At 55.8% G+C, this 12,992-nt stretch overlaps 1 protein-coding gene across 1 annotated transcript in view; it reads left to right on the forward strand.

The window, feature by feature from the left end:
* LOC309679057 (tektin-3-like) overlaps positions 1–11,296 on the forward strand; it is a gene marked incomplete at both ends in the record, with an annotated part of 48,048 nt that extends 36,752 nt beyond the window's left edge. Inside the window, 8 exons of the mRNA XM_082492288.1 lie at positions 7,143–7,192; positions 7,429–7,750; positions 8,309–8,392; positions 9,202–9,272; positions 9,526–9,672; positions 9,952–10,174; positions 10,487–10,641; positions 11,080–11,296. Of these exons, the coding sequence (XP_082348414.1) occupies positions 7,143–7,192; positions 7,429–7,750; positions 8,309–8,392; positions 9,202–9,272; positions 9,526–9,672; positions 9,952–10,174; positions 10,487–10,641; positions 11,080–11,296 (1,269 nt within the window). The remainder of the gene's footprint in view (positions 1–7,142; positions 7,193–7,428; positions 7,751–8,308; positions 8,393–9,201; positions 9,273–9,525; positions 9,673–9,951; positions 10,175–10,486; positions 10,642–11,079) is intronic.
* Between the last annotated feature and the right edge of the window lie 1,696 nt (positions 11,297–12,992).

Raw genomic sequence — 12,992 nt, forward strand, 5'->3', positions numbered from 1 at the left:
TCGCTCTAGTAAACTGGCTTTATCTGCACCCAGGAGTTTCTCCCTTTCCCCTCTTTTGCTCCCTCTTCTCCCCGCCCTTCTGGGGCAGGGGCTGCATGGTCCTAGCTACCGGCTGGCATTAAACAATGACATAGAGTCAATTTAAAAGCCTAGATTGAAGCTACATTTAATCCACACTGTTCCCTGCGTGCCCGCCCCTGTCCAGCTTCAGCAGCACGGGCTTACCAGGGGCCTCCCTCTCCTTACCTCCCCAGGATCTCAGTGCCAGCGTCATGGGCCAAGTTCACCAACGACAACATCCTCCGCTCCCAGAGCGTGCGGGCCGCCTCCGCCAAGCTGCGCCATGACATCCAAAGCTTGCTGGTGGTGACGGCCAATGAGATGTGGAGGCAATTCAACAGCACCAACATTGCCTTTACGAACCGCATCGCTGAGACAGCTGATGCCAAGGGCAGGATCCAGACCCACCTGGCCAAGGTAGCCGGAAGCCCTCCCTTTCGCTGGGGCACTGTCACTTCCCAGTGACACCTCTGAAGCGGGACCCTCCACGCAGCCCTGGCCCAAGCAGAGGAACGGGCACCACCAGAAGCTGCTTCTAGTATCATTTTCTCTTTGAAATTCAAAGACTCAGAGTGCTGGGGACTTTCTTCTTGCAGCAGGATGAGTTGGCACTGTGATTTCATCCCAGGGACAGTGCATCCCAGCTGACAGCCTGCTGGTGGAGGGGAGAAAAGGGAAATGACGTTGTCTCTTGAGAACATATTTTTTCATTTATGCATGCGTTTCTTTTTTACACTAGACCCTGCGGGAAATATACCACCTCGAGAGGAACATCGAAGCCGTCCAAAAGGAGATCAGGGACCACGGGCCTCCGTTAAAAGTGGCTCAGACGCGGCTGGATGCGCGCACGCGGAGGCCAAACGTGGAGCTGTGCCGGGACACTGCCCAGCTGCGGTACGGCGGGAGCGCGGGGCCGGCGGGGTCCTTGAGGAGTCCCAGGTGGTCGCACCCAGGAGCATCACTGGGTGACCAAATTAACGCGGGGGTGTTTGTTTCCTAATGAGACCTTCCACAAGGGCACTGATAGACTCCCAAGCACCCAGCAGGTATCCCAGCCTTTGGGTGCTGGGAGAGCTCTGCCCCCGCGGCCGGGTACCGCCTGATGGCCCCCCGTGAGGGGCTGGATTTTTCCCACTTGGGGAAACCTCATCTTCTCTCCCGCCTGCTTCCCCGTGGCCGGGTGTGCTCGGCTCCTGCCAGAAACGGGGGGTCCGCGTGAGTCTGAGCACGCTGAAGGGGGAAAGCCTGTGCCCAAGGGGCCCATCTGCAATGCCGGCCTAGAAACCACCCCCGGCACGGGACCGTTAACCAGGGCTTCTTGCTCTTTTCCAGCCTTGTCAATGAGGTCCACAACATCAACGAGACCCTCCAGAGCCTTCAGCAGCGCCTGAACCACACCGAGGCCACGCTGCAAACTCTGGTTCGTGCCAAGGCTCTCCTGCAGCACGACCTGGCGGTCAAAGCCAACTCTCTATTCATTGACCAGGAGAAATGCATGGGGATGCGCAAGACCTTCCCCAGCACTGCGCGGCTCCTGGGTCCCTCTTAGGTGTTTACATGTTGTCGAGTGATTCCTAGTTTTGCTTAGGTAGTTTGAAACCCCGTGATTAGACTTCCCCTTTCTGATGAAACCCTTAGTAGAAATTAAATAAGTTATCACTTTGTGTGTTAGAGGGTCTACCAGGATTTTTTTTTCCTTTGTTTTTTTTTGCTTCCGCTGCTCTTTCACAGCGTGCCAGAAAGTAACGGGAAGTATCCTCAATGAAGAGTAAATCCACCCATGGGGGTTCATTCCTACCCTTTCAGTCTGTGAATTGAGGAGAAAAACTGTCGCGCCTTCCCCCTTTTGAGCGTCTCTGACGTGGAAGAGCAGAGAGTGAAGCCGTGCCGGCTGTCTGGAATACCCTCCCTGCCCTCCATTGCCTTAGCATGGCTTTGAGGAGGGTCAGTTCTGAGATCTGCCCAGGCGCAGAGGGGAGGCTGCCGGGTGGGTAGTTGCCAGGGCTCTCCTTTCCACCCTTTATACAAACAGATGCAGAGTTGCCCTTTTTCCAGTCCCCGAGGACTTCACCTGACAGCCATCACTTTTGCAATATCACCTTCTGTCGTGGTTTGGCCTCAGCCAGCAACAGAGAACCACGCAGCCGCTCACTCGACTCCCACAGCCGTGGAAAAAAAATCAGCAGAAAAGGGCAAAACTCGTGGGTTGAAATATTATAATTTAACAGAACAGACAAAGGGAAAAAGAAAGAAAAGAAAGAAAGAAAAACAATAACACCGGTAAAGGAATACAAGAACGCGATTACAGTACCGCCGCGAAGCGCACCGACGGGACCCGCACGGCCACAACCCACCCCCAAGTGGCGACTGACTCCCCCGCCCCGGCTAGCTCCTTTTATAGCGGGGCATGGGTCACGTGGTATGGAATACGTGCCTCCCCTGCCGGCTCCTTGGAAATTAACCCCATCCTTGCCGGAACCAGGACACCTTCCCAGACGAAGGCCCCTCGATGCCTTTGGGCTGTTTCAGTGGGGTATTTCACCGAGGAGGGCCATGAAGATGCTCCGAGGGCTGGAGCACCTCTCCTCTGAGGAGAGGCTGAGAGAGTTGGGGTTGTTCAGCCTGGAGAAGAGAAGGCTCCGATGAGACCTTCTTGTGGCCTTCCAGTACCTCAAGGGCCTACAGGAGAGCTGGGGAGGGACTCTTTACAAGGGCGTGTAGTGATAGGATGAGGGGGAATGGCTTCAAACTGGAAGAGGGGAAATTTAGATTAAATATTAGGAAGAAATTGTTCACTTTAAGGGTGTTGAGGCCCAGGCCCAGGCTGCCCAGAGAAGCTGTGTCTGCCCCATCCCTGGAGGGGTTGAAGGCAAGGTTGGACGGGGCCTTGAGTAACCTGGTTGGGTGGGAGGTGTCCCTGTGCATGGCAGAGGGGTTGGAACTCCATCATCTTGAAGGTCCCTTCCAATCCAAACCATTCTATGGTACTATGATTCTATGATTCTATGATTTGGGGGACGGCAAGGGGCTCCGCCATGTTGAAGCACGACCAGTCAGGTGGGTCCCAGCAGACCCCTACCAAGCGCCCCCCATGCCACCACCACGCTACATGGCTCCTCCTCGGCAGCTGCCTCACCACCTTGCCCACCACCTGCCATGACTGGTGGAAGGAGTCCACCACCTCCTGCAGCACAAACACTTGATCTTCTCCCACCGTGGGAAAAGTACACAAGCTCTTTGAGGGGCTGTTGGCAGAGGAAGGGAGAGCCCCAGATGATCTCCAAGGGCTGCCCAGGTCCAAAGCTGGCTCTTTCTCCTCGCCAACCTCCTCAGCCTCCTCTCCCTCTCCTCCATGGTCAGTGTCCAAACCTCCAGCCCTCCTCCTGCCGGTCCCAGCCTCTGCCGTGGTGGTGGGTGTCTCAGAGATTGCCATAACCATCTTTTTCCACTGGCCACATGCAGAGATCACAGAAGCCCAGGCCTCACCCCGAGAGTCCTTGGCTATCCACCTTTTATGATCCACTCATCATTTTCACTGGAACGTGGGAAACCCAGGAAAACCCCCAAAAGTCTGCTGTTTTTCCCGGCCAGATGGAGCCTGCTGCAGGACTGTGTGCAGCTCGTGCAGCCCATCCCTAGGCGCCAGCTTTGGTTTCGTAGGGACATAAAATCTTTAAGCCTGTCCTGATCCCTCGAGTGCCCTGGGGCAGTCGGGAGCACGCACTCCCTGAGAGCATCCTTGTCCTTCGGCGTGACAGCACAGGCTGCGCCACACAGAGTTTAACTTTGTATTCATCCTCCATCAATTAATGTGACTTTTGAGCGTTATTCTGCTATTGGATAGACAATTGACCCCTTTCGGGCAGGTACAGTGTTTACAGGAGAGAGGAATAGTCAAAAGAGGCATAAAACTGCGACTGGACAATGTTATGGGTACCTGTAGACCCATGACGGACGCTATAAAAGATCTGGATCTGGGTATTTTCAGAAGGGCAGCTTATGGTCCAGCGTAGTGCTATATTAATAGTGAGAATGTAGATCTGCGACAGAAAGACCATTGGCCATATTGGCAACAAGGGCACATTGCAGAGTCATGGATAATTTACTGTCTACTAGGACCCCCAGATCCTTCTCCTCGGAGCTACTTCCCAGCAGGTCCGCCCCTAACCTATACTGGTGCTTTACATTCTTCTTCCCCAGGTGGACCTTGGTGCAGGACCTTGCACTTGCTTTTGTTGAACCTCATTAGGTTCTTCTCTGCCCAGCTCTCCAGCCTGTCCAGGTCAAGCTGGATGGCAGCACGGTCCTCTGGGGTGTCAGCCACCCCACCCACCTTGGAATCATCAGCAGACTTGCTGAGGATACACTCTGTCCCCTCATCCAGGTCATTAATAAATATATGAAACAAAATAGACCAAGTATTGACCCCTGGGGGACACCAATGGTTACAGTCATGCTGTAAAAGATCTGGATCTGGGTATTTTCAGAAGGGCAGCTTATGATCCTGCGTAGTGCTATATTAATAGACAATGAGAATGTAGAGCTGTGACAGTAAGACTGACAGCTTTTGGCTGAGATTTTGTGCTTTGGCATCTGAATGGATCCCTTGAAATTCCAGTTCAGTCAACTCGGCAAACCGGGGCTGCCGTGCTGAGAATGGGCACCCGCGCTTAACATCAGCCTCCTGTTTTCACCCTGGGTTTGGTGTTGTTTTTTGTTGATTCTGAGCTACAATTGTCGAGGCTTCAGAACAAACATCTGTCAAAACTGGATATGCCCCACCAGAACTGGGAGCGGTAGTTTAGTCATTTTAGTGACTTTGCTGCTGCTGGAGTTGTAGTCACAACTGAGGACCCCAGGTTAATTGCTTGACTAAATGGAGATGATGTGAGTAGTCTACTTAATTCGGTGTGGTACCCAGAGCAGGAGGGATTTGGGGACCACTTACTGGGTGCAGCTGATAACTTCTTGCGTGAAATTCTTGCGTAAATTCACTTAGCTCGTGAATTTGACTGTTTTGCCTGTGCCAATGCTAAGCATGTGTAGCTTTTAGGTACATCACTTGAAAAGCCACTCCAGATGCTATGGTGGGACCAAAGCTTCATGCATTTTGGTGTCCCGTGGCGTCCGTGTGCATGGTGGGGCTCATGGGAGCTTCCCCAGAAAGTCCTGGTCTGCGTGCTTTGCAGAGCACCCGTGGGCCTTTCACAATATTATCGGATTCGTACTGCTGCATTTAGCAAATCCTTCAGAAACGGTGCGGTTGCCTACGACAATGCCTGCTGCCCCTCGTCGTGCAGCGATTCATCTGAGCCAAATTAGCTGCGGGCAGGCAGAGAGAGCGGGCATAGAAGGAGGCTGGGAGCGCTGCAAGGAGCAGAGAGCAGGGCTGGTCCCAAGGTGTGCGCGCGTCCTGCGAGGGGCAGAGGTCGGCTTGCTTTAACTGGCATGATTGTCTCGGGTTTAGCTATGGGCAATCAGCTTTTTACTTCTGTTGGATGGAGTTGGTTCTTCACCCGGCTGGAGCGAGACGCGTGTTTTGAGTGAAACCAAAGTGTGCGAGCCTTTGCGTACACAAACCAGTGTGAGTTATCTCTTGTGTCAGACCTCTGGCAGCAGAGGCACGGCTTTCTCACGGAGGCCAGCTCCGCGTGCCTGTGCGCAGAAAGCAGGAGCGGTGGGACAGGGTGTCACTGCACTCACGAGCAGCTGCAAAACATTTCGGTACCGTCTCAGCCCTCATCTGCAATAACGGGGAAAATGAGAGGCAACTGAAAAAGGCTGTGGGAAGACGGACGGAATGGCCTGAGTATTATGAGGGCAGTGGTTTGCCCATCAGGAGCTCTGCTTTGCCTATGGCTGGCACTTGGTTGCCCAAGGGCTGTACTGCGTTGCCCATTGGCGGCACCAGGGATTGTCCATGGACAGGCTCAAGTTGCCCAGCAAAGGCATGAGGTAGCACACAGCATGCGCTGAGTTGCCCAGGGGTGGCTCCACGTTGCCCACGGAGAGCCCTGGCTTGCCCAATGGCTGCATCAGGTTGCCACAGTGGCTGCAGGGAGTAGGCGGGAAGGAACCCGGTTACTCAGCACCTTGTGCCAGTGGCAACACTGCCCTGGTTCTGTGACACAGAGCGCACTGGGGATGCTCCAGTGTCTGGCAGAGCTTCGACCTGACCGGACGGCACAGCAGCGAGCAGCAGCCCCCCCGGGCACCCCCAAGCCTCTGCAGGGACAGGGTACGTACCTTACCTGGGAGGGGAGGACTGAAAAAGCAGGGATTTCTCCTACTGCCCCCAACAGCTCCTCTGTCCTCCAGATGGACCCGGAGCCGGGGATCGGGGGCTCCCGGCGTGCGTCCTGTTGAGGGCTGGCAGAAAGTGTCACCCTGGGGTGGCTTTACCGAGGGGGATGCAGGGGTGTTTGTTTCGGCTGGAAATGCAGGGAAAAGTAAGCCCGGTCCATTCCCGAGGGATTTTCCTCCCTTCCTTAAGTGTGTGCCTGTCAGGAGCTGAAGGGCAGTAATAGAGCAATAGCACCCGCAGTGCCGTAAGCAGTTCTTGGGAGCCAAATCTTCACGTGTGGCCGTTCCTCCTAGGACTGCTCCAAGGCTGGTGTTTGCAAAGGACTCCGAAAAGCTTTTCTGAGAGATCTTCTTCTGAAGCGCAGTGATTTGACATCAGGTGAGCCACAGACATTCTTCTTCCTTTACAAGGCAAGAGACGGCTGTTCTGCTGAGGCTGATAGGGGGGTTTGGGCGGGGTGGTTCTAATGTGGCTATAGTCAGCTCACCCGCAGACTCCTCACTCGAGCATTCGATGCAAGTGACGAGAGAGGGGTTTGTTTGTCTCTGCATTTCGGGACCTGACGCTCGATGCTGACAGCAGAGTCAAATCCTTTTCCCTACACAAATGCTTGGGATGGTGTCAGAGGGGATTTGCTCTCAAGAGCTTTAGGCCTCGACTGGGGATGCGTGGGTGCTGTGTGCATCGCTGGTGGTGTTAGAAGTTGCATGTGTGGCTGTAAGGGGTAAGGCGAGGAGCTTACTGAGTGGGGTTGTCTTCTCTCTCCTCCTCTGTGCAGGACACGGACCAGAACAGCGGTGTTCCAGAATGCAGCCTGTCAGCTCTCCCGTAACAGCAAAGTTTGCCCATCCAAGATCCATCCCCACCAACTTTCTCCCTCCCATCAGCCCCGTGGCTTCCATCTACAAGAATGGATTTCCTGAGCGCCCGTCATCTCAGAGCTTCAGCCGCCCCTGGATGCCCAACACCTACTACAAAACAGCTGCCCTCAAACCAACTTTGGCTGCCTTTTCCCAGAGTGCCCAGGGCATCCCCGACAGCAAGAGGCTTCCATCTATTTCCAGCAGGAAAACCGTCTTCCACCGCTACACCCCCGAAGACTGGTACAGGTCCAACCACACCAACTATAAGGAGTCAGAGACATCCCGACAAAATGCGGAGCGCTTGAGAGTTGATAACTCCCTCATGGTTCACGCTAAACATCAGGAGACCAAGAAAATGAGCCTGGAAAACACCAAAAACCTGGGTGTACGGGCCAACGATATTGAATTTTGGAAATCAGAGCTCTTCCATGAGCTAGACGAGATGATTGGGGAGACCAACGCGCTCAGCGATGTGAAGAACAGGCTGGAGAGAGCCTTGGCGGAGACGGAGGCCCCTCTCCAGGTAAGCACCCCATCCAGTGGGCTGCAAGCTGCAGCCACTGCTGAAACATCTGCAGCTGTTCAAACCTCTAATTAAGTTTCCCTGCAGCTCCGTAACGTCTAGAAAGGTTTTATGAAGGGCCCATGAGTTAAGTTAGTAATAAACCAACCCCTTGTCATCTGCTGCATCCCCTACCAGCACGTGCTGAGCCCATCAGAGCAGCGTTTCTTAACCACCTATTTGCAGAGGCGCTCCATGCAAAATCCCGGTTTGGGAGACAAAAGCCCCGTGTGTCACTGCGCGGCTCTGGCGAGGTCAGCATCAAGGCTGACACAGGTCCCTGATTTCGGCTGTGGTTGCACCAGGGACGCGTGTGCTCCCTCATGTCGATGCGATGCTGATGTGGCAGCTCGGCTGCTCGTTCTCAGCTAAAGCAGCTGCCCCGGGCAGTTTTTTTTCCCCTGCTGCCATCTCTGTGCCCACCTAGAATGTCTTTTCTTCTTCCGTTACTTGTGATGGGGAGCGTCCCTCGAGAGAACCCTGCCCCTGCAGCCAGCACTGATGGCATGTCCCCAACAGGTCGCTGAGGAGTGCTTGCGCCACCGGGAGAAGAGAATGGGCATCGACCTGGTCCGTGATGACGTGGAGAAACAGCTCTTCACTGTAAGTTTGGCAACACAGAGCAGGTGTTGCAGGTGCTCTCTGTACCTCAACTGCCCGAAACAGGCTTTGCAGCCCCTTCCTTAGTGCCGGTGAGGTGCCAAACTCTCCAAAGCCCCAAAACCTGCCGGGCCAGCGGACGGTGTCCCCCACGCAGCAGCGTGCCCACGCACTGTGGTTAAGACTCGCCCTTACAGAGGAAGGAAGAGCTGCACACCCAGTGTGTTTGTGCAGCTTATCGGGGTGCTCTGTCCCTCTTCAAGGGGTTTGTGAGAGCGTCCTGTCTTTCCCAGCCCTGCCAGAGCAGCACCTATCTCTGTCCATGGCACATACACATGGTATAGCTCTACATCTGTGTCGCACACATACATCTCTATCACACGCATACGCACACACAGATCTGGAGAAGGCAGTGTGCGCCTGACAGCTTGCCCGCTTTTCCCAGCTCTATTAGTTGGGATAATAAAAGAGTGGGCTCCTGCAGACAGGAGGGCTGAAAATGGACTGGATGTGGAGAACTAATCCCCTGCCTGCAGTAGCCGGGGCTTCACAGACGCAATGGGTTTGTGCTGAAGTCAAGTGAGCTGAGAGCAGCACATGCCTTCCTCCAGCGCAGCTGAACGCTTCTTAGAAATTCAGAGTGGGGATTTACAGCAGAGTCAAGTCCATCTCCTCTTGTCCCGTATGGATGGGATTGGTCCTGGGGAGGAAAACGTTTTTGGAGCCAAAAGGGCAGGTGCTGGTTTGGGGAGGAGTGTGAGCAGGACGAGTGAGTCTGGACACTGACGGCGTCACGTTTTGCCTTTGCCCAGGAAGTGGATGTCATCCGGTCATGCCAAGAGAGGATGCATCAGGACCTGGAGAAGGCAAAAGCCCAGCTTGAGCAAGGAGGAGCTCCTTCTCTCCTGCCCCAGGGCTGAGGTGCCTTTGCAGTTGTGATGTGAACCCCCAGCAGACCCCGAGCTCTCCCCACAGCCCGCAGGTGTGAAGCCCCCGCAGGCTCCATGGGACGCGGGCAGTGATGCTCATGGGGGGACAGAGCTACCTCGGGGGGCGAGATCTGCGGGGACGTGGATCGGGGAGGAAGCCGCTGTGCCCCTACATCCCCACCCACAGCTCTTGTTTGCATCTTGCAGCTCCAACAGGGCGGCCCAGCACCAGCTGGAGAAAGACCTGGCCACCAAGCAGGTGGCCCACTGCATCGATGACAAGTGCCACCACCTGAGGAACTACTACTCCCAGGGCATCCACTACTACCGAGGGGTGGAGCGCGTCGATGCCACGTGAGTGCATCTTCCTTTGCTCCTATCGCTCTAGTAAACTGGCTTTATCTGCACCCAGGAGTTTCTCCCTTTCCCCTCTTTTGCTCCCTCTTCTCCCCGCCCTTCTGGGGCAGGGGCTGCATGGTCCTAGCTACCGGCTGGCATTAAACAATGACATAGAGTCAATTTAAAAGCCTAGATTGAAGCTACATTTAATCCACACTGTTCCCTGCGTGCCCGCCCCTGTCCAGCTTCAGCAGCACGGGCTTACCGGGGGCCTCCCTCTCCTTACCTCCCCAGGATCTCAGTGCCAGCGTCATGGGCCAAGTTCACGGATGAGAACATCCTCCGCTCCCAGAGCGCGTGGGCTGCCTCCGCCAAGCTGCACCATGACATGGAGAGCCTGCTGGTTGTGACAGCTAATGAGATGTGGGGGCAGTTCAACAAGACCAACATCTCCTTTACGAACCGCATCGCTGAGACGGCTGATGCCAAGGGCAGGATCCAGACCCACCTGGCCAAGGTAGCCGGAAGCCCTCCCTTTCGCTGGGGCACTGTCACTTCCCAGTGACACCTCTAAAGCGGGACCCTCCACACAGCCCTGGCCCAAGCAGAGGAACGCACACCCCCAGGAGCTGCTTCTAGAATCATTTTCTCTTTGAAACTCAGAGTGCTGGGGACTTTCTTCTTGCAGCAGGATGAGTTGGCACTGTATTTAATCCTAGGAACGTGCATCCCAGCTGACAGCCTGCTGGTGGATGGGAAAAAAGGGAAATGACGTTGTCGCTTGAGAACATCTTTTTTCATTTATGCATGCGTTTCTTTTTTACGCCAGACCCTGCGAGAAATATTGCAGCATGAGCGGAATATTGAAACCATCCGAAAGGCCATCAAGGACCATGGGCCTCCGTTAAAAGTGGCTCAGACGCGGCTGGATGCGCGCACGCGGAGGCCAAACGTGGAGCTGTGCCGGGACACTGCCCAGCTGCGGTACGGCGGGAGCGCGGGGCCGGCGGGGTCCTTGAGGAGTCCCGGGTGGTCGCTCCCAGGAGCATCACTGGGTGACCAAATTAATGCGGGGGTGTTTGTTTCCTAATGAGTCCTTCCACAAGTGCACTGATAGACTCCCAAGCACCCAGCAGGTATCCCAGCCTTTGGGTGCTGGGAGAGCTCTGCCCCCTCGGCCGGGTACCGCCTAATGGCCCCCCGTGAGGGGCTGGATTTTTCCCACTTGGGGAAACCTCATCTTCTCTCCCGCCTGCTTCCCCGTGGCCGGGTGTGCTCGGCTCCTGCCAGAAACGGGGGGTCCGCGTGAGTCTGAGCACTCTGAAGGGGGAAAGCCTGTGCCCAAGGGGCCCATCTGCAATGACGGGCTAGAAACCACCCCCGGCACGGGACCGTTAACCAGGGCTTCTTGCTCTTTTCCAGCCTTGTCAACGAGGTCCACAACATCAACGAGACCCTCCAGAGCCTTCAGCAGCGCCTGAACCACACCGAGGATGCGCTGCAAACTCTGGTTCGTGCTAAGGCTCTCCTGCAGCACGACCTGGCCATCAAAGCCAACTCTCTATTCATAGACCAGGAGAAATGCATGGGGATGCGCAGGACCTTCCCCAGCACTGCGCGGCTCCTGGGTCCCTCTTAGGTGTTCGGTGTTGCTCATATGTTTTGAAAACACATGCTGAGAGTTGCCCGTCCTGATGAAACCCTGAGGAGAAAGTTAATTAATTATCACTTTTAGGTTAAATGGTTCTATGGGGGACCTCCCCACCCCCCCGCTCACGCTCCTCCTCCCGCCCTGCCTGAGGCGCCGCGCGCCGCTTCCCGCCCTCTGCACCCCGCCCCTCCCCACCGCGCGCCGCTTCCCGCCCGTGGCAGCGCCGCTGCTCGCTCGCCCGCCCTCCCGGGGCCGCTGCAGGCACCGGGCGGTCGCGGCTGCCGGGCCCCCCCCGGCCTCCTCAGCGCCTCCCGCCAGAGCTGCCGGCTCCCGGCGGCTCTCTCCGCGGCCCCGGCGGCTCCCCGCCTGAGGAAAAACCCCGCTGGGCGCCCAGACCGGCCGCTGCGGCGGGGCAGGACCGGCTGCGGAGCAGCTCCGGGCGGCGCTGACCCGTGTGCTGCGGGCTGAGAGCGACCGATTTCGAGACAAGTGCAACAAGAAGGAGTCGGAGCGCTGCCTCTGCAAAATGCCTCTCTCCTTCCCTGGGACCCCTTTGAGAGATGTCCCTTTTCCCCACGGGACAGAGAGAGTCCCTGACTTGTCCCAGACCCCCGGAAAACACGGGGCCATCACAAGAATGTCAAAATGCTGCTTCAAAGAATATCGCCACAGACTTGTATAAGACCATGGGACAGTTACAGAGATTTCCATCTGTACCCCGCTGAAGCCTTAAGAGTGTCGAGGGTGGGAAGTTGAATATATGCCCCAACAGAACAGGAGCTAGACGTTATAGTTCTTAGTGTCAGCTTCTGCAACTTTCTGTGTTCTGCAAGTCCTACTGACATGAAATAAAAGCAGATCCTGCAGAAACAGGGTATCTCTGCCATAAGAGAGATCCAACGTCTTGCTTATTCCCACATCTCTGGGCTATTCAGCTTCCCACTTTCATGACAGAGAAAAACCTGTAGCCACCATGGACGGCCAGAGATGAGGGTGGGTTGGCGGAGGGGGGGGGGGATTGGGGGGGTCCGGGCTGGGGTGTTGGGAGCGGGGGCTCCCCCAGAAACTCACTGGGATCATTGTCTCGGTTTTATTATTAATTGAGGGGAGGGACACGCTGCCGGGAGGGCACCAGCCCATGGGAGCCTCTAGCTGGTCTTTTCTCCCCCCATTTTATTTCTTCATTAAATATAAAATGTAAATATAAAGAGTTATATATATGTAATGCGTATAAATCCAGAGAGAAGGAAGCAGCAGCGCAGAGGCGCTGCCAGGGTGGGGGGTTTCCCTATGTCCCCCCCAGCATCCCTGCAGCAGGGCAGGGGAGGGAAAGGGGGGAGTAATGAAAAATAAATGGATGGAGGCAGCTGTCAGCATCCCAGATCATGGCCATGGTGGCACAGAGATGATGGTAACCCTGGCCAAGGGGATGACCTGATGTCCCCCACATTCACCCCAGAAATCGAGACACTGTGGTTCGCAGGGGGCAGCTGGGACAGGGGACCATTGGAGAGATGCTACTGGAGGCCGAGGACCTCCAGGGGACCCTGGCAGTGTCTCAGGTGTCTTGATCGGGGTGCCCGAGGACGCTGGCTGTGTCCCCTGGGTGGTGATCTGGGTGCCAGGCACCCTGGCTGCCTCCCAGGGTTCGTGGTGCAGGGTCCAGGGGACACTGGCTGCATCT

The sequence above is a fragment of the Vanellus vanellus genome (assembly GCF_965231255.1).
Source record: "Vanellus vanellus genome assembly, chromosome: 17".
NCBI lineage: Eukaryota > Metazoa > Chordata > Aves > Charadriiformes > Charadriidae > Vanellus > Vanellus vanellus.